We start from the raw sequence: 22,037 nt of genomic DNA on the forward strand, positions 1-22,037 counted from the left end.
AAATGTGGTTTCATCTTGCCTTCCATATCATCAAGAACAAGCTACCAAATTAATACTGTTAAATACTACTATCAATACCCTAAAACTAACATTATAAAAGCAGGGTAAAGAATATCCTCAAAAATACTTATGTAAATGTTTCTCAGTTTCAAGAAAGTGTATGAGCCCTGTCTCTCTATCATAACAAGAATGTAATAAAGAAAATGGTTTTCCAAAAATATCCTAAACTACATACATTTGATGACTGATAACACACACCACTGTGATTTCTTCCAGCGTGAGGCTAAAAGCCACTTTTTCACTTTTTTCACTAAAAAGGCCAGGTTCTCTGGATCTGATTTCATTATCTGATCGAACTCTGAAAACTTGCCAGGTCTGAAAAAGACTTTTGTCATCCCAAACCTGAAGTCATTTTCATTTAGTCCAAGAGCCATGAACAATGCCTATTAACATATTCATACATTAATAATTCAAGAATAAAATGTAAAACTTTAGTATAAATAACTGAATCTTGAGCTCACAAAAGTTAATATTTACCTTAGCTGCAAGGGTAATTTCAATAAATAACTCCAAACAGAAACAGCTATTTTCCTCTTGAAATCATACCATTCTGCTTCAGCATGCCACCAGTATTGTGAAATTCCCACCAAACATTTATATGCAAACATGTAAAACTGAGCTACTGCATAAGCAAAACCTTCCAACAACAGGAGTGGACACACTTCCTTGCACAGATGCTCTCTCTACATTCACAAATAAAAATCCTCATTCTCTGATGAAGCAATCAATAAAATTGCATCAGGAAAGTTGGAAGAAAAAATGGTAATGTGTAGGAAGATGATTATTTCCCAGAAATACATTTTCAGTTTAAAAAAATGTTAATTTCTGAAATAGTGACTCAGTTCCATAGACAGAACAGCTAGAATTCTATGTTGAAGTAGTGGAGGGACTGGTGTAGAAATACCTAAATGATTCTCCTTTTGAGAACACCAAAAGGTAGCCCTATGTCAAAACCACTATGGTGGAAAACATCATTGGTAATTGCATTTCATCTCAATCAGTGTATACTTTTCACCTGACTAAAGGACAGGGAGAGGTGAGAAGCCCAATTATTAAAAGGTGTCACAAGGATAAGAACAGATCAATATACACAGTAAAATTGGGGCACATTCAAACTGTACCAAGTACATTCTTCTCCTCAACCATCAGTCTCTATGGGTCAATACCAGCTATGAGAGAAGGGAACATGTGAAAAGTATCTGTGCATAGCTCCTTAACCATCAGTCACAAAGGCCCACACCAGTCATGGGAGGAGGACAGTAGTTTAAACAAATTTTAAGGGCACTTAAGAAATCACCATTCAACCATCAGACTCTGAGCCCATTGCTAGCTGTTGAAATAAAGTTAATGAGCAATATATAACAACTGGATCTTAACTGTCTCGCTAGGGACATCCTTTTTCTGCATATGTTACAAGGTTTTAATTAGTTACGTTTAAAATTTCATTAATTTACTTTTCATCATGGTATACAAACAAACACAACATAAAAACATAGCAATAATCCAAATGTTCAAGTTATGTAAGTTTTAAGTTTTTAATTTTATAAGGAAATATTTTTTTAAAATCCTCAATTTCCCCTAGCTGAGAAATGTGACATCTGCTCTTTATGTATCTCCTTTTCTTTAATTTATTCACCATCACTCCAATAAAGTATGTAACTGAATGTAAATTACTCATTATAATATTGTCATCACTTAGGCAAAGTATAATTTTCAAGTAATTGAAATGTAAAAAGAGGAAACTCTCTAGTTAAGGTTAGATTAAGTAAAGTATATAATAAAAAATTTTCACGCTGCATGCATGCAAGCATCTTGGAGTAGCTCATTTAATGTAATTTAACAGTGTAGCGTGAATCACATTTAAACCTCATAATGGAACAAACAGCAGTTAGACATAATTCAAAAGGTAATAAAATAATAAAATTCAAGTACAAATAGACATATACTATTACGAGTTGAAAACTACTTAAGATACAGAGATGTAAATGTAGTTTCATGTTACAATTTGTAGTCATCCTAGAAAGAAAAAAAGGTAAGTTAATTTTATTTTGATTTCTTTTGGTGATTACAAGGCAGGTCAAACTGACCACCCTTGTATAGAGTGACAGTAGAGAAAATTACAGGTAACATATAGTTTTACTTTCAGAAACAGTTCAAACTGTACTTAGGAGGATCTAGAGATTACATAAAGTAAACCTGAAATTTTTGAAATGACAGAAAGTACTTTTAATCTTAACATGAAAACTGTTTTGCCCTAAGAATAGTAAAAAAAAAGACTCAATATATTCACAAACAAATCTCTCTTTTTTTTTTTAAGTCTATTAAAAATAATTCACTAAAACATCTGATTTATTATAGGAAGAAAGACTTTTAGCATTTACTGAAAGTCTGAAAAATTTTGTAAAGAGGCACATGCTATATTAAAAATTAGTAGTACCAAAATTGTAACAACATCAAATAAGTACAAAGTGATCATGTGGTCAGTTAATTTGACCAAGACTGTTCAGAGAGAGAGAGTGAAGGAGTAAGAAACTATGATTAAACATTATTGTATATATATATATATATATATATTACAATTTAAGGAGTAATAAACTAGTGCTAAATGATATACTGTACATGGACATGCTGAGAAGTAATAAACAATGCCTAAATATTAAGTCCTATGAGTTACATATTAAGGAAGAATAAACAATGTCTAAACAATGACTTCTACACGTTATTTGGTAAGGTAGGCACCACAAAACAGTTCATGGTGAAGAAAGGAAAAACTTAAGGGATATTCACCAGGTAGAGAACCATTGGGTGGAAAAAATCACTATTTTGTCCTCCTCAATTTCAGTTTCAACATTAGTGAAGAAACATGTGTAGTAAGGATGAAAGAAGGGAAGAGGGTCCAGGAATCAACATGGTCCCACCACATGTTGGACAATGTTATGTTGCTCTTCTTATGTGGTATTTTTAGATTAGAGCTATGCCTTTCACAATACATGATGGCTGTCACAATCTCAACAGACAAAAAAACTTCTCAAATTATTACTAACTATAAGAAAAATTTACATTAAAAATTGATAATACAAAGCAAATTATTGAAGATTTACTTCTACAAATCTTAGTAAAGATAAACATATATTAGCATAACGTAGAAGGAGCATTTGGCACAAGGATGTGTATTGCATTCCTACTGGTGGAGCATTTTGCTGCATGATACATCATCATGCATAGTGCAAATTCACATGCATTTTAGGTGGAAGTTTCACAATGGGTGATATACAAATCTCTAAGGCAGAATAGCATGACTTTTAGAGGAAAAACTGCTCTTCTGTGTATGGAGTTAAGTCATTGTATCTAAAACTTGTTTGTTGTTAAGCACAAAGCTTCACAATGGATTATCTGTGCTGTGCCCCACATGGGTACAGAAAACATGTTTTTAGCATTACAAACCTTTAATATTGCTATTCAACCACTGGAGAGGCTAAGCTCATGACAGAAAAATCTTCATTTTTAAAATGACTTGCTAAGTCAAAATAACCTAAGAAAAACTTATAAAGGTCCATGGCATATACTACTGAAATTGATTTGATCATTCAGTGATGATAGGAATTTCAAATGTTAATGAGAAAAATGAATTATATAACTAAACGTTTTGTCAATAATAAGTTATTGTTTAATCATTACAAAATAACAAAGTTAGCCCTTTAGAATAAAATACAATTGTAATATTATTTTCATACAAAATACACATAAAATACAACATTTCTGTATATATTGAATTTAAGCATTAGGAGAAGGAACAGTGATTGACAGTGTACATTTATTTTCTGATTAAACTCCAAGTACTATAATGATGGTTATGTTACAGTCTAAACTACAAAGAAAACAAAATTACTGGCAATAAGTTTTTTAAAGAGTTATCAGAAAATGAACAATTTTTTGTTGAGCTACAAGTTCATTTAAAGAGATAACCTTTTATAAAACACTTGTTTATATAAGTGTTAATTTATTACAAGTTTTAGGATAAAAACTCTAAAGATGGAACTTGGGAAATGAGTATCAATAAGTATTTTGGTGAAATAACACAAACTACAGCAGATGTCAACCTAACCTTACAGAAGAGTCGTGCATCAAGTTGAGCCAACTCGGAAGGAAGGTACCGCTTGTACATGTTGTACAGATCAGTAAAATGAGCACGTGAAGGAAACCCTTGCTGCATCAAGTCTAAGACAGATGTCATACCTAAGGATGGAAAACCAGAAACACTTTAATATTTTAACACATTTTTCATTGGTCAAATAAATATTAACACACAAGCAAATTATAACACAATACATTTATACATAACATTCAGATATACATATCTGTCATAACTAAAACAGAAGCTTTTCTAAAAACACTCTATGGGCCATCATTTTTGTTTGTCCATAAAAATCTACAAAGTAAGATATATACAATAAAGCACATTTTACATAATTGATACTTAAAACTGTCAGTACTTTGTGAAATCCATAAATACAGAATTGAGGAAAAACAAGACAACTGTTAGTAAAACATACAATTCTCTTTTTTCTCCCCAGTTCTGTAAAACATATGCTGGTTTTATTTATGTATAATACAATAAGTTAGCATTTTCACCAGAATAATGATTAGTTTTCATTCCTTTGAATATGTCACAAAAATATATGATGAAAAATCAAATGATATAAATATGCATGTGTGCCTGTATATATTTATATAAATACACACTTAAGATGTTAAGACTGATGCAGAAATGGTGAGAAAAAATGGGTATAAAAGGCAAATACAACATGAATGCACCTCCTTATCATGTGAAAATGTGCTGTACCAGAATACAAACATGTGCTAATAATGTTGTGATTAGATGTTACCTGAACAAAGAAAAGTGTTACACCAATATAAGGTCTATATTATTACAAGTAATCATACTCTGCTCATATGCAGAAATGAAAATTTATCCATAGCTCTCAAGACTGAAATACTGATAATTATATTTGAAAATTGTAATTGACCCATATTTACTTAGGAACTTAAACAAGACTCTGAAGAAGGTGAGTAAAATAGTCACATTTAATAATAAAAGTGGTTGAGATAGAAAACCAAATGTTTTGAAAGTGATGTTACAAATCCCAGAATACAACACGTTTTTATGAAATTTACAATGACTAATCTTGCCCAAAACTAAGCTGTAAATACAAGTGTGAATGTTGCATTGATAACAGTAAGATAAAAAGTATCAAAAAGTAGTATGAAACCACTGCTGAGAACAAGTGTCAAACTAAAGGGCATCAGATCTAAAACAGGTGTGCTCTTTAAAATAGTCCAGGCTAAAATTGTTCCTAAAAACAGTCAACAGTTGTTTGTTTTACAAAGAAGAGTAGAATATGAATGGTATGAAAATTAATGCACAATATCTATTGTGAAACATTGTGGGGATCCATATGAGTTTGGATCTTCCTCTTAGCATGGAAACAGACACAGTATTGTACACAATCTGACTACTGAGGACTAGATGTAAATTCAGAACTATTATGCTACTTCCTTAGGATCATGATTCAATGTTTAGGAATTTATATTCCAGCAAGACAATAATCCCAAACAAACAACAAATGTGATGAATCAATATTTCAAGAGAAAAAGTGCCAATAGAATACTCCCAAGAATGACTTACCCGACATAAAATGTTTATATATTCATTCTTGTAAATATATGGACTTATGTGAAAAATGAAAAGCTCAACAAGTGATCACACAATTTGGCTGGGCTGTAAGGGTCAGAGGTCAAGTTTTGCACTCGCATTCTTACAGTTTAAGTGAATTTTCCATAAAGTGATTCAGAATTTTTTCTACTTGCAGTTTAAAATTAGTACATATTTGCAAGTGACACAAAAATTGAATTAAGATATAAAACTACAAAATCAGGTAATTCTTTCAAATCCCTTAAAAGGGTTGATTCTTCTATTAAGATTGTATTCTCCATTTATTACACACCAAAATCAGATTTTTCATCTGATCGCTGCTTCAATTATGGACATATACATTTATATGTAAATTACACAGTTTGATAGAGACACCCCTCTAATCATTTTGTTATGTTCCCAAAGTGTGCACTACTTCATCAGAAATTATACAGAAGTTGAAATAGCAACACCAGTTGACATTTAAAATGCTTTTCTCTCTCTCTGAAAAATTTCAAATTTCTTTTGTGTGTCTTCTGAGATCTCCATAAATGAATATCAAATGTCTTTTGGTGAAACTTTATATCTTATTTGTTATTTTCTCTACCCTAGCTTCATATAAATCCAATTAATTTCACTAACCTTGTAATCACCATTAAAATACAAAATAAATCTAAATTACCCATTTTTTTCTTTCTAGAATGACTACAGGTCCTGACAGGAAACTGAAATTATTCTAAAAAGCTTGAAACTTGGAACAGTCTACATCTGTTTATACTTAATTTTATTGTTTTATTGTCCTTTGAATGGTATCTAACAAATAATCTTTCCACACAACTTATAAATCATTCACTGAAATTATAGCTCATGTTACTATAATCAGTGACATAAATTATAATGTTTGTGAGCATACCTCAAGAAGAATTTTTTTTATTATTTTGTTTTTCATTTTACAACTTTATTTAAACTAATAAGTTCCTAATTTTTGCATATTAGTTACATTTACACCAATAAATAAAGAATATAGTTGAAAAACAAGAAGTATAGTACTTACTATTGATCTTTTCTGTTTTGTAGCTTATATTTGATGCAATTTAAGCCTACTTTTCTTTGTAATAATCTAACACTAAATAATTATTATTTTCTTAAATACTGTACCTTAGAACACAGAATAATACCATACAAGAAGTAATCAGTCCTATAACTATTACAATTTAACTGGCTTTCTAACTAAGACAAGAAGAGTTTAATTCCTTTTGCTGCTCAATCTGAACACAACAAGATAAACTTCTGAAAGGAAGATGAATTTGACAATGCTCTATAATGAAAACAATGTTGTATTATTTCATTCAACAGATTAAAACTTAGTCTTTCTATTGGCTGCAAGTGACTTAGTATAAATTATCAGAGAGAATTCTTAGCAATTTGTAAAAGAAAGGATGTAACAGGTGCATGCAGAAAATGGATCTGATTTCCTAGTTTATGGTTCCATAAATAAATAAGATTGAAAGCTGTAAAAACTAGACTTTGCTTGAATGATATCTGTATTATAATGATCAATCTATATTAAATTTTATACTTCAGAGAAAGGTAGTAAATAATTCAGAGAAGGGGAAAGTGTGTGTTTTCTTATAGTAAAGCCAATCAGGCTATCTGCTGTGTCCACCCAGGGGAATTGAGCCCCTGATTTTAGCATTGTAAATCCATAGACTTACTGCTGACCCAGCAGGTAACAGAAGGGAAAAGTCCTAGAGAACAAATGTCACAGTTCTCATACTAAGGGACATTGATGATTTTTGTAAATATTTGCTTATAAGATTAAGAACTTAAAATTAGTATAATTTTAAAATTTGATTTACTAACCAAATTTTAATGCCAAGTTTATTCAAATACATTGACAAGTAGGTAGATTATATATATTTTGAATCTAATTATGTAGCAATTTGTGACATGCAGTTTGACCTACCTATAGTGAGAGGGTTAAACAAAATGTTGGTGTATACACTGACATAATATTACACTTTTAATTTCAGTTTGTGAATAGAATTAAAACTGTGAAGTAGGGATGACCAGATGCTTACACAAAAATAAAGACACTGTACTTTAATTATTACACATTTACTGTAAAGCATGAGCATTCAATTAGACTGTAAAAAAACACCATCTGTCAGGGGCATGCAACTCATGCACTAGATGACCAATCAGAAAGCAAAAGTTGTTGCAATAATATTATACAATGAATTGTGTCTTTTACATTTATTATAAATTACTATTAATGTTATTTTTATTATTTACCATTTTTTTTCTGTATGTTTCTTTGTGATACAGTAGCCTTTTCATGTTATGTTGGAAGAACTCTGCATGTCTAATCTCAGTTGTGTTATGCTATGACAATAATGCATACTTGGCATTGAATTTTAACCAGTACCCTTTGTTCTTTAATTTACTTTAACATAAAATTTATTTTGAATAAAGGAAAATAAAGAACAGAAACTACACAGTTTTCTTAGAATTCATGTAGACCTACTCACCAGCACATCTCAACTGGCTTAGAATCTGACCACCTTCAAACTTGTGATCAACCATCTGTAAGTTAGGTTTAACACAACGAATAAAGTGTGTTCCTGTGCTGCAAAGCTTGGTCATCAGTTCCATTAGTTGAGAACGAAACTTGTTACTAACACTGATGAAGGTCAGCTTGCCTTTTGATGTCTTAGTAGTTGCATCATCAACAGAAAATAACTGCTTCAGAAACTTGTTCTTAGAATCTAAAATTAGGGCTTCTAATGAGGCATGAAGGGCATCATTATTCTTCTCTAAGAATTTTTCCTACATAAAAAATTAAAAAATTTATGTTTGGAATACATACTTTAACTGATTAAAATTTTCAACTCAATCTTACATTCCAATACTTTGTAGATTATGTCATATAACCTTTAAACAGTATTTTGACTTTCGTTAGGCACTAAGTATTTGGCAAAGGTTATTAAAGCAGCATTCATGAAAATTTGCACATTTTACTTGTTAAGTTAAACTTATGCCTGTAGTTGGTTTTCTTTACTAGTCTGAAAAAAATGAGAATGCAACGTACTGTTTCATAACAGACAGCTCCTGCAAAATGGCGAATCAGAAATCCTTCATCATCTCTCACTTCACGATGGTCCTTAAGTTTTGACATTCGTGGCACAGCTAAGCGAAAGTGTTTGCTGTAATTATTATGTACCGCTGCTGTAAAATGATTGTGACTAGGCTTAGGTAACTTACTTTCCTCATCCAGAAGATCAAAGATACCAACACCTTTTGACTCCAGAAGATCTGTAAATAAAATCATGATCCAACTATAAATTTAACATCAATTTTTCTTAAATACATACACAGAGACTACTATCTACTATTTGTAAGATAACACAATAAATTGTAAGAGCTAGAACAGTAACTCAAGCCAATGAAGAGGAAGGGTGGTAATCTCTCCTTTGTCACAAGAACATTTTTGACCCAATTTCATGCAAGTTATGCATCTTACACAAAAGCAAAACATACACAAAGCATTTTTACACAATTTAAAGTATACAATACTTTAAAGGTAAAGCATTTAAGCAATCTTTTCTATGAGATGTAGAATTGTGTAAAGCTCTTTGAAACTTTCAGCAACAACTGTTTCTAACTGAAAATCTACTTATCAACACAAGTTTACTGACTGGAAGTCAAACATCAGAAATCTAAAAGTCCACATAATTATGGAAACTAAAATCTGTACCAATCTTCTCTGTGATGTTTAATGACGTTAAAAATACTACTATATATTGGAAAAAATAGACCATTTGTTTCTAATGACAAATTTAGAAACAACTTTAAAAGTCAGATCTATTTTTATAGTGTTATAAGAGCCTGGAAACCTGGTATACCATAAGTCCTGCATACAAGCAGTAACTATTTAACTCTTCCTTTTCCATGTTCATTAATTTGATGCATACATTTTTCTAAATTCACAAATTAAGCCACTGAGTCTAACTGCCTGAAACTTTGCACATACGTTCACAACATTGTCAGGTTTCTACATTTTAAAAATCATGTAATTTTATTTTGTACTTGTACCAATTTCCATCTTTTATAATTTTATTAGGAACATTTTTTTTTATAGAAAAGAAAGTTAACACTCTTCCTTACTTTTTAGATTTCCTATTTTTCATATGGTGTTTGTCTAAAACCTTGTATGTATTTACTAGATTTTGTTTTCTTTAATAGAATTACAAATTACATATTCTGTTATTATAAGTAAAAAAGAAAGAATATATAATTTCTTGATTAAAACAAGTGGAAATTTGCATAATGCTGCAGTCTACTTGCTCCCATTTACAACCATTTTTAACTATAGGGTGTAGCTATTTTTAAAAGACACATGCAGTGCTGGGAGAAAAATATTTTTTGTACTCAATGAAAAAATTAATAGCTCAGCTTACATTGTCTCTAGCACTCTGAAATCTAATTAATTTTCTTTGCACTTCTATAGACTTTAATTGACGGGAACAAATGTAAGCCTTGATGAACATCAAAACAAAATGCAGAGTTAAAATGCTTACTGACATAGTGCAAAAACAAAAGTTTAGACATTTTAAAAGTTTATTAAAACTATAAAATAGGATAACTACAATATAATAATATCATTTGCTGGCAAAAACATTTATAGAAATATATTAGAATTGAACTACAAGAAATTTTTGAACTTAAGAGTTGAAAAGTTGCACCTGGAGTGATTTTGTGTAGTACAAGCAGTAAAAGGGTTAAAACACAATATGATTTGTAAATCATGACTTCTTAACTTTATATTTTTCAAGCAAAATTAAAACCACAAATATTAACAGTCCTAAATTAACAATATCTTGAAAATTAAATCATGTTTCTTACCAATACAATCTTGATTGTCCACATATTCAATCTTTTTAACACCTAAGCCTTCCTTTTCATACAGATTTTGTTCCTGAAATATTAAATTGAAAACAAAAGGTTTAGAATATTTTACAGTATTAGCCAAACTGGCTGATTAACTGATTAACTGTCTAAGTTCATTAAAGTATTAAAAATTAATCTGATGAGCATTTTTATTTATTAGTTTTCTAGCTTTGATACTAGTAAAACACCATCAACAGATAAAAAAAATTGTTATGAATTTAGTTAACACTAAAGAAAAAAGCAGATTAATTTTGAAAGTGCAACTTACATCTTTAAGGATTCTTCCATTAAAAAACTGTTGAAGCTTCTCATTGCTGTAATTGATACAAAACTGCTCAAAACTGTTCTTCTGGAAATATTCTAGATGAATACCAAAATAATAATTGATCTAACTGTCACATTAAAATAAATGTCAGTTTAGAATCAACTTTTATGATATGTAAACCTCATGTATAAACACACACACACACACACACACATGTACAATATTTCAATAATTATGAAGATAATGAGGAAAAAGGAGTATGAAAGGCAAATACTAATGTCATTATTTTATTACATGAAAACATAATAGGTTAAATTGTGATTGATTGCAACAATGAAAAAAGTGTAGCAGATCCCATATTTTTGTAGAAACTGTGTGCAAAACTCTGAAGAGGGTACACAGAGTGTCAAAGCAAAAAATTAAACCTATCCAAGCATGATGTTAAGTATTTCAAAGTACAGTTTTACAAGCTAGACAATGATTAGATTCATATCTTATCAAACATCTTACATTAAATGTAGATATGAATTTACTTTAGAACCATAAAACACACATTAGTATCAAGTAGTATCAATAAACATGTAGCCACTTAAAAACTGCTGATGAAAAAGCTGAAATGTAAACTGGACCACAAACATTTGAATAAGTAAACCTAACAATATGCATTACTTAACTATATGAGATATAATTTTGATATTTTTTATTGTATTACAAAAAAAAACATGAAATAGCTAAAATCTTTGGAATTCCTTTCTTATGTATATTTTGCAAATATCTTATTTTTATGTGATATTTCTAGGAGTCTGTAGCTTTACAAATATGAAAATATTTCATTGTAATAAGTTTTTATGAAACAAACATAACTACCTTTGTTGTAGATTTTGGTTATTGATTTTTATATCTTCTCAGGTTCTTTTACAACTTTCCTATAAAGTTTTTATTTTATAAAAATTGTAAATTTTATCTTTGTTTTAAATCCCAAAGCAATCCACACAACTAAATTTACAATCACTAACACACAATAAAAATTACTTTTTGTTATCTTACCCAAATTACATGCTAACAGACTTTTTAAAAATTGTTGATCGGAAAATTTCAATGAATGTATATAATAAGTTGTAAGTTCATTTTGTAATCATTTATATATTCTGTAATACATTTCTTTTTAATGATTTTCTTTACTCATTCAAACAGTTACTCAAGCTGATAAGGTCTAATACAAATGAGAGATAACACAGCAGACTTTTTAATAAATGAAATTGATATGATTGAATGAAAAATGGTTCAACTAAATCTACCTTATTTTCTTCTAAGAAAAACATATTTTTTAACACTTGAACATTATAATTGAAATGAAGTATAAATTAACATAGCAAAACTTTTTAAAAAATCAGAAATGCACTTTTATCAGAAGTTGGTGACAAATATCTTTTCTCTTAGCTACATATTATAACCTCCATACAAATCTTTGCTGAACTGGGGCATTTATTACTTTAAAGTAATGAAGATCAGAGAAAAAAGACCTTTTATGACATGTTTAACTTGATAGTATGATAACAGAAATTGAGAAAAAGCAATTGGCAAACAATTGCTGAAGCTACACTTGTATTTACCTTACAGGGACAAATTAGCATTATTTTGTACAAAATACAAAGACTTTCCTCTGTAGAGGATTTAGTGCCATTTTATATTAAACTCAAATCTAGAAAATTCACAAATGCTTAAAAACTTATCATAATGAATTTTTTCAAAAATTTAAAGCTCTGAATTCATACAAATATTATGTTTAAAAATGAAATATTTCATTTATAAAAGCTACATGACCTGTAGATCAAAATTTTGAAGTTCCTAATCATTTCATCCAGTATTTTGTTTGCAGTGCAATAAAACAAAGCACACAAAAATGCATTGAAATCAATGTTGTGAGTACCATATTACATTGTGAAATGAAATGAGCCAAAAATTTAAATTTGCATTATTTAAAAATTTTTGTGGATAAAATCAAATAAAACTTTTTTACTGAACAACTTTAAACTCTGAAGTTTTTTTTAATATGTGAACAAAATGACCACAAGTTTATTTAATATAATTTCTTAATTCCATAGTACAACTTTGTCCTTTAAACAGATTACATTCATCCAGGAATGAAAGAGTGGAAGATGAATCCAAGTTTACAATTGTTCAGCAATAATCAGTGGCAATCTGTTCAACAGCAAACAGAACAGTATCACAGCCAATGTCTGCCCAAAGCATGATGGGATATCAGTACAAGTTTGATGCTTCAACTCAGCCAATGGTATTGATGACATACATAAAACAGATAGCACCCTAACTGCTTACAAATATATGTAGATAGTGATTCATTTTGCCACTTCTTCAGAAATATAACTCATTATGCAGGGATTCATCTTCCAGTTACATACCGCAAATATGATGAAATTATATCCTGACAATAAAGAGGCCAGTGGAACACAACTAAAACTTGATCTGAACAAATATATGAGGTGTTTGTTCCTGAGGTGTATGTACTTATGTTGAAACCGAAAAATTCATAAAGTGACAAAGCAATTTGGTTGAACTGTGGAGAGTAATACAGAATATTTAAAATAATATTTTATATTTTCCATTGATAAATTATATTAAAGCATAAAAACAAGGTGTAATGCTCTATGCAAAATACAGAGCTCACACTGTATAATTTGTTTTTCTTTTATATTTGCTCTGATAACATTTTGAACCATTAACAACTAAACAAATAGTTGCCATTACTTGTTTTAATGGCTCCTATACATATACTGCTTGGTTATTTCCATTACTGTGCATGTACATTATGTTGTAGGATTGGTTTCTGTACATTAAGATTTCAAAACAAAATAAGCCATTTGAACAAAAATGTATTACTCATACATTTAAATATTTCACTCATGATGTTAGAAAAAACACGCGTGTTCAAGAAGCCTTGATAGAAATAAATAAAAACCCTATAATCTGAGCTATTCAGATTTAGATATTTCATTACTTTCTACTAATATTTTTTAACTTATGCGAAAATATATCTTTACTAAAAGTGACAAAGAATGACATCAAAATTCACTACATTTATAATCTCAGCATAAAAACTTGCATAAAATGCACAAATCATGATAAGGAAAATAATTTTTTTTGAAAATATATATGACTGAGAAAGTTAGTATATAACATTTTTAATTTACTTTTTTCAATGATAATATTTAAACTTTAAGCTTGTTTGTTATGCACAAAGCTACACAAAGGGATCCACTTTACCAGTGAGAAGCAAACTTTAAGTAAATGAATCAAGATGTTTCATGATCTCCACTTCAAAATATAATAATTTAATGACAAATCATGAGTGAAATATGTTAATAAAAAATGCAACAAAATCCATTAGATTTAACCTACCAAAGCCTGCTATGTCAAGCACTCCAATGTAGTAGAGAGAAGAACTAAAAGGAATACTTTGGTTTATGCAGTGTACTATATAGTCAAAAAGCCTGGAGTACATAGCTTTTGCCAATGCATCTCGACCATTCTGGGCCTCGTGTACTTTCAATGGTACCCTGTCAAGCAAAATGATTTGTTTCAGACTTCATGCAAGTCTAAAATCTTTCACAAACAGTTCCAAATAATAGTAAAACGTTTTCATATACTTTAAGTAAATTTATATTTATACAAACAACTTACAACAAATTGATCAATTCTGGTTAAATATCAAATCTCCATTTACCTTGATGTATGTCTTAAAAGATCACAATAGAACTATGCTAAATTGCTAACAATAACATACTGATATGTTTATAAAAACAATTAACAGTATCGGAGGTGAAGAGGAAGTTCAAATCAGAAAGTATTAATCAAGATCAGTAAAAAAACATTATGGCAAATACGACCTCTATAATCTCAGACCCACAGACTGACCCCATAACCATTTTAAGCTCATTATAGATTTCCTGCTATAACTTTTAATACAATAAACATATCTTCACAAAATTTTGCAGTTTATCAGTAAATATTACAAGGCTTTTTGTACACAAAATATTATTTTTTTAAGAAATGATTTTTTCATGCATTTTTCTTTTTGAATGTTGACTATTCAACATACAAAGTAACTTGATTTTAAGATTAATATACTTTTATGTATCATAAAATTCTCAAATGTCACATGTGAAATCTTCATAACCTCCAGATAATTATCAAATGTTTTTTACTATTGTATCTAAATATGGCTTTAGTGAATTTCACCAATCTTGTAACCACCATAAAAAATAGGAAACAGATATAAATTGTTTTTTTTTTAATTTTAGAAATACTACAAATTACAGATCATTAAAAAGTCTGTGGAGTTATACATGATGTTTTGTTCTGAAAATAAAATACAAAATTTATATCTCAGATTGCTAATGCCACCCAATTTATTCTCCTGATACTAACTGTTCTGTTTAAGGATCTTACAGTAATTGTTACATTTCTTGTCACTGTCCACTCGTGTAGTTTAGCAAGTTCATTTCTAAGAATACCAATAGGGCCTTATATCCAGAAAAATTAGTTAGAAATGGAAAATGAAGAAAATGGGCCAGTCAGTTTTAAATATTGATAAGAACAAGGTAGGAACTAATGTGAAGCAATTCCAGGACCAGTAGAGAGTTAATAGAGTCACTATAAATAGTACAACTGATGTATTACATAGCTTATGTGTGATTCAGAACAAGAAAAACAGCATACAACTCAGCAGTGAACACAGAAACTGTACAGGGAATCGTGTAAGCAGCCACTGAACCACAACAAACCATGAAAGAACCCACAGACTCACCTGATTTCAAACCATCAATATAAATGGGAATAAAAAAAATAGTTTAAAAGATATTTGGCAAATAGAAGGTGACTCAAAGAAAAGTCACAGGTGGGTATGGTAATAAGCCATGGTGGGATGGGCTGACCAGTGGGAACAGTAACATCATCCTAGGACAGACCAAATTTAGCAAACTATTCCGGACACAAAGGTCAAATGAAAAATGGCAGATCATCTATTCCAAAAGAGCAGGTGGAATACTGTGGTAAGAATCACAGGTTTGAAGCATACTGTAAAGAAATTTGCAAGCATCGGAGGTGAAGAGGAAGTTCATGGGACTTGGAATACAAACTTTGGACTGGAGAAGTGTCAAAAACCCCCATGCAGAGCCAAAGTCCAAGATTGTGAATGAGATCCAACATCTTCCAAGCCGAGATCCTGGCAAAACTATAGACCAGAGACCTATAGTCTAGTTTCAATTGAATGAGGACATGATAGATCTTTAGCACACAACATCAGTCTGTTCCCCAAGAGGTGGAAGTGAAACACAATGGATGTTTGGTGCCTTGTACACTTGACACATAGCTGCTTGATGTATGGAATGAATGTCATCTTATGGTTAAAGATAAGCCCCAAGAATCTTACTTCAGAGACCATGGGAAGAACAACATCCCTGTAACAGAGCTCAGGATCAGGGTGAATACTCCATTGGTAGCAAAAGTGCATGCAAATGATAGCATTAATCTACATACTGAAAAGTGTGACAATCAAGGCACAGCCCTCAGGGACTCCAAGTTCTTGTGGAAATGAACAGGAAAGCATCGAGCCCACATGGACTTGAAATCACAGGTCCATTAAAAAGTTTTGGACAAAAGTGGGTAGGTGAATATGCAGCCCACATGAATGGAGGTCTTGCAAAATTCTGTACCTTTATGTAGTATTATAAGTCTTCTCATGGTCAAACAAAATGAAAAAAAGATGTTGTTACTTGAGAAAAGCTTCTCTGATCAACGTTTCAAGTCAAATCAGGTGGCCCATGGTGGAGAGCCTTCACTGGAACCTATAGTGGGTGGACAACAGGAGCCTGTTTGATTCAAGGAGCCAAATGAAACAAGCATTAACTATCCTTTCTAAAACCATTCATAAACAGTTCACCAAAGCAACTGGATGATAGTTAGAAGGCATCTTGGGATGCTTCCCAGGCTCAGATAAAGGGAATACAATAGCCTGGTGCTAAGCTTCATGAAAACCATTGTCTTGCCAGATTCGGTTAAAAATGACAACAAGAGTAGCAAAAGAGGAAGGAGAGAGATGGTGCAGCATTTCACAGCGAATATCATTAGGTCTGACTGATGTGCTGCCAGACAAACAAAGCGCAAACTTGAATTCCACCAGGGTAAAGGGGCTATTATAGTCACAGAGACAATCAGTCTGAAAGGAAAGAGGTGATTACTCTGCCCGAGACTTAATGGCCAAGAAAGGTGGAGATCAAACATAAATACTATGATGCATGAGAAAAACTTTCACCTAGAGTATTGATGATGCTCTTGGAATCAACAGCTTCTTGGCCATCAAAGAGCAAGACTGCAAGGGGAAAGGAAGTATACTGGCCAATGATCTTCCGAATATTGTCTCATATGATTTTGGAATTGGTGGTAGAAGAGATGCTATTTGTGAACTTAATCCAAGACTCCTTCTGGCTTTGATTTCTTCCCTGATGAGCATGGGCTCAAGCCTGCTGAAAAGCAATGTGGTTTGGAAGTGTGGGATACCTACAAAAGATATCCCAGGCCTGTTTTTGAGCCTTCCATGCTATTTGGCAGACAGGACTCCACTATGGATGAAGATACTCTGGAAAACACGTTGATGATTTATGAATACACTGAGAAGCTCCCTGGACAACACAGTCAGTCACCGTTGCTATGCAGTTGTCTATCAATGCCAGGATCAAGTTCCAAGAGAGGAGTGAAAGAGATCCAGTTGGACTGGTCCAGCTTCCACCAAGGTATGTGGGTCAGGTGGCACTGACCACAGCCAGTCTCCCTCAAAATGATAGCAAAATAGTCACTGCCCCATGGGTCAGTCTCAACCATCCAAGAAAAGAAAAGTGGAGCAAACAAAGATATCAACCAAAGTAAATGACTGACAAGGTGCATGAATAAGATCCAGTATTGAAGAGAGAAAGGTTGTTATCCTAGGGCACTCGCTCTATGAAATGACACCTCCAATCAATATCAGCATCACCTCATAGGGAATTATGTCCCTTAAAGTCCTCCAGGATTAATAAAGAAAATGGCAATTGTTCAATGAGAGTATTAAGGTGTGACTGATCAAGAGATATCCAGGAGACAGGTAGAGAGAACAAACAGTGATAGTTATGACCCAAGGAAACACGTATGGTGATAGACTCCAAGAATATACTGAGTGACAAAGACAGGGGATGCATGTGCTGGTCGACCAGTAGTGCCAATCCACTTTGCACTCATTCATCACACAACCTGGTATAAAGAAAACTGTCAAAAGGTGACTGTATCAACAAGTTTTAGAAATGTTTCCTGTAAGAAAAGATACACAGGATGACAGGAATCAATAAGGTCTTAATACCATCCAGATTAGAATGAAAACCTCATCAGTTCTACTGTATCAATGTAGCCATTTTCATTTAGGTGGAAGAGAACTGGATGGAGAACCCTTCAGTTTAAGACAACAACATTTTTTTTTATTAGAAGAAAATCTTTTGACCTCCATGAAGTCTGCCCTGGATCAAGTGGGTCTCTGTCAGTAGACATAGATTCCAGCACTGAGAATGAAAATGAATAATTGTTCTACATCTCAGGGCTGAAGAAGATGAACCTGAGCATGTACCAGAAGCTGGGGCTGAAGGAAGTGAACCCTAGCAGTCACTGAAAGGAATGGTGAAAAGAAAGACAAGAACAGACATGGACTTGTCAACAAACTTATCCAAACAGGGTAAAACACTCTGCACATGGTTTGAAAACGACTCTGTTAAAGCCACAGAAAGATCTGTGTGCACTCCCACTGAAGGAGTCATATGCAGTGCGGCAGCGTATGTCCAAGATGGAGGTGGGAATAATAACTTCCGAGCCTTGGGGTAAGAAATGTTATGAACCATTTCCAATCAATTAACACAGTGATGGTCCAATTTGCACTCACAGACATCATGGCCTTTGCCACTGCAACGTGCTCATGTCAAAGAACCACAACATGATGTCTTTGAGTGACTGAACCACTTACATTGGAAATATATAGACATACCTTATATTTCCAGCAAATAAAAACTCACACTTCCTCTAAGAATGTTTAAACATTTTGTAGCTTAACAAAGATTTTAATTACTACTCGTAGGCCTAAAAAATACTTCTTTACCACTTAATGTTAATTGGCAGTTACATATTACATTATATTCCTTGTCTATTATATTTGCAAAGACACTGATTTCAGTAACACAAGTTAAAATTTTTTCATACTGAAAATGTTTTTCCTATAGGTATTTACAGTCCCTCACATATATAACTATTCTCATTCAGTACTGCCCCCTATATGCAAAGTGTTTTCATCTGCCATATACCCCATGATTAATACGATTCAACCAAGTCTCATACATAAACCATTATGCAACAGCCCTCCACCAATAAAAGTGCAACACATTCTCCTGATGCATGTGACTCTCTCTGTTTGATTCAACTGACCAACTACTTCAAGTACAGGAAGAAATTGAAAACACCCTTTTTCAGTGGTGTGGAAAGGTGGAAAGTGTGGGTGACAGTGTGCCTATCTTACATGAATTTTGAATATAGGAAAATTTTTTGATACAGTACATCACCTCCATTCACAGATACAGTTAGAATCCCACATTGACTAGGAACCAAAGCAGCAGAGGAAAAATGCATCCAAAGAACACCTTACAAGAGGAGATCTTCACAGTACAGAATCATATACAGGTTGGCTGGTTGATTTAGTGTTTTATGGCACAAAGCAGTATGTAACTGAGTGTTGGAATGTAGAGGGTGGTGTTAGATGTTTGAATATATAATTTTATATTATTTATTTTATTATATTTAATATAGGTATAAAGGTGTTCCTTTGTATTGGTTTATTTTAGGTTTAAGTTGTTGTATAAGTAAGGCTTCCTTAATTTTGCGTTTGTTTATGTTTGTTTCTTTATTTAGTATTTGAGTGTTTTCTATGGTTATGTTGTGTTTATTTGACTTGCAGTGTTCAAAAACGTGCGAAGGTGACTTTTTATGTTCTTTGAATCTGGTTTCCATTTTTCATCTAACACCGCCCTCTACATTCCGACACTCAGTTACACAACCCCTTCCAAACATGTGGTCAGCTTCCGGTCAGTTACCTCTTTCTCTCTTTGTGAACCTGACGAGGACCGAAGAAGGTCAAAACATTGTTCGCTCTTCTAGTAAATCTCCCAGCCTGAACCAGAAATTCAGGGAGGAGGAGAAACTTATTAGCCCCCTCCCTATAACCAAAGAGGGAGGAGTCGACACAAGGGAGAGAATGAAAAGCCTTATAATATTACAAATCCAAATTATTAATTGCAGGAAAAGAATCGGATCCAAATTGGACTCATGGGAAGCCAACCTAGTAAAGAAAAGTGCATGAAAACAGAATCTAAATTCTCCCCAAGGTCAAATAAAAGGCAACTTCAGATATCCTAGGAATAAAACATGACAAATGAATGTCTCCATCTTTCAGTGAACACACACTAGATAACAAAGGAGGAGTAGCAAAGGTCAGATTAGCCAACTTGCTGACAACAGCTATACAGAGATACACAACCATAAATATCACATCTTATTTGTTTTGTTTTTAATTATAATTACACTGAAATCCACAAGGTGTCACAAAAATCTCAATCTATAACTAGACAATGTGTAACACTTTGTTACAGAAAACTATGACCAACTCTTTGTTCAGAAAAAGTGATAACATTATCTAAGTGAGGTGCTTGTATACAGTACCAGAAAAGAGGGTGCAACTGATGAGGGTGGAGATATTTGTAAATTATATATTGCAAAGGGCATTTAAGTGAGGCATAAAAAACTTAAGCATGCAAGACCAATGCTTAGATAGGCAAAGCCAATGTCAATGAATAGCTATATCATCAGCAGATGATAAGTATGCTTTGGAAGAACTATTTACAGGAAGCATGGGAATTTACAAGTTAAAATTATTTTCTGAGGTTAATAGATGTGTATACTTACTTTTACTATGAAATTAAATAATACTCTGAATTGCTACATAATGATTACAAAATATAAAAAGCTTAAGTGATTTTCAAACGTTGTTTTTCTGATTTTTAAATTTTTGATATAGATAAAATCATAAAGTTGTAAACCCATTGACTAAAACCTTTAAATCTTTACTATTTATTTTTTGTTGGAGTACTTATGAAAGAAATACAGAAATTAGTACAAACAGAATTATCCTAGCAAAGAGCAATGTTGTACGATACATACATGATGACAGTGCCTTTGACTCCACCTTTGCTAGGCTGCATAATTCGATTAAGTAAACTATGACGTAGGTCCTCGGGATTTAATCCCATCAGAGAAGCTGCTGTTTGGAGTGAAGTTTCAGCTGCTTTGGTCACTTTACACCCACCACTAGTATCATTAGGAGAATCCTCAAAGGTTATATTTCCCAGGTGAAGAACAGCTGCTACAACTGTGTAAATGGCTAGTTTCTGTTGATCATTTAAGCCTAAAAGAATTGCAGTATAATAACTGTAACACAAAAAAAATTCTTTCTACCAAACCTAGCTGTATGATATGATTGGGTTTTACAATTGGTAGAAGGTATTACTCCATGGCAAATAACCATACAAGATTAAACAGCAGTGCACAAGCTACTATATAATACAGAAGCATCTTGTCTGATCAATAAAATCCACATCTTTAACAATTATAGAAACTTAATTTCATAGTTTTTCTAACAGACTATTTCAGTAATATTCAATCATTTAAACAATTTATCTACAACATTCCTACTTTTTAAGGGCTAAAGATATACTGTTAACTTTCAGTCATCTTTACTGATCAATAGATTCAGAACCGTAACGAATCTAAAGGTTATTATATTTTTAAATACTTCTATATTTGTTCCCTTAGGATGTTTATGAGAAGAAGAAAAGTATAATATTTCAACCTCACAATGTCAATGACACCCACTGCTGAAGATGTTTCACTTAATACCAAAGATAATCAAGGTGGCAAACACAAAAGAGG

The 22,037-nt window shown here is 32.0% G+C and overlaps 1 protein-coding gene across 7 annotated transcripts in view; it reads right to left on the minus strand.

The window, feature by feature from the left end:
- Positions 1–22,037, minus strand: part of LOC143240849 (unconventional myosin-VI-like) — a 107,844-nt gene that overhangs the window by 34,979 nt on the left and 50,828 nt on the right. For all 7 annotated transcript variants that reach the window (XM_076484021.1, XM_076484020.1, XM_076484026.1 and 4 more), the window contains 8 exons: positions 21,270–21,513; positions 14,388–14,545; positions 10,971–11,062; positions 10,658–10,730; positions 8,844–9,067; positions 8,284–8,581; positions 4,166–4,296; positions 236–443 (listed from right to left, as the gene is read on the minus strand). In XM_076484021.1, the coding sequence (XP_076340136.1) occupies positions 236–443; positions 4,166–4,296; positions 8,284–8,581; positions 8,844–9,067; positions 10,658–10,730; positions 10,971–11,062; positions 14,388–14,545; positions 21,270–21,513 (1,428 nt within the window). The remainder of the gene's footprint in view (positions 1–235; positions 444–4,165; positions 4,297–8,283; positions 8,582–8,843; positions 9,068–10,657; positions 10,731–10,970; positions 11,063–14,387; positions 14,546–21,269; positions 21,514–22,037) is intronic.

The sequence above is a fragment of the Tachypleus tridentatus genome, chromosome 13, assembly GCF_004210375.1.
Source record: "Tachypleus tridentatus isolate NWPU-2018 chromosome 13, ASM421037v1, whole genome shotgun sequence".
Classification (NCBI taxonomy): Eukaryota; Metazoa; Arthropoda; class Merostomata; order Xiphosura; family Limulidae; genus Tachypleus; species Tachypleus tridentatus.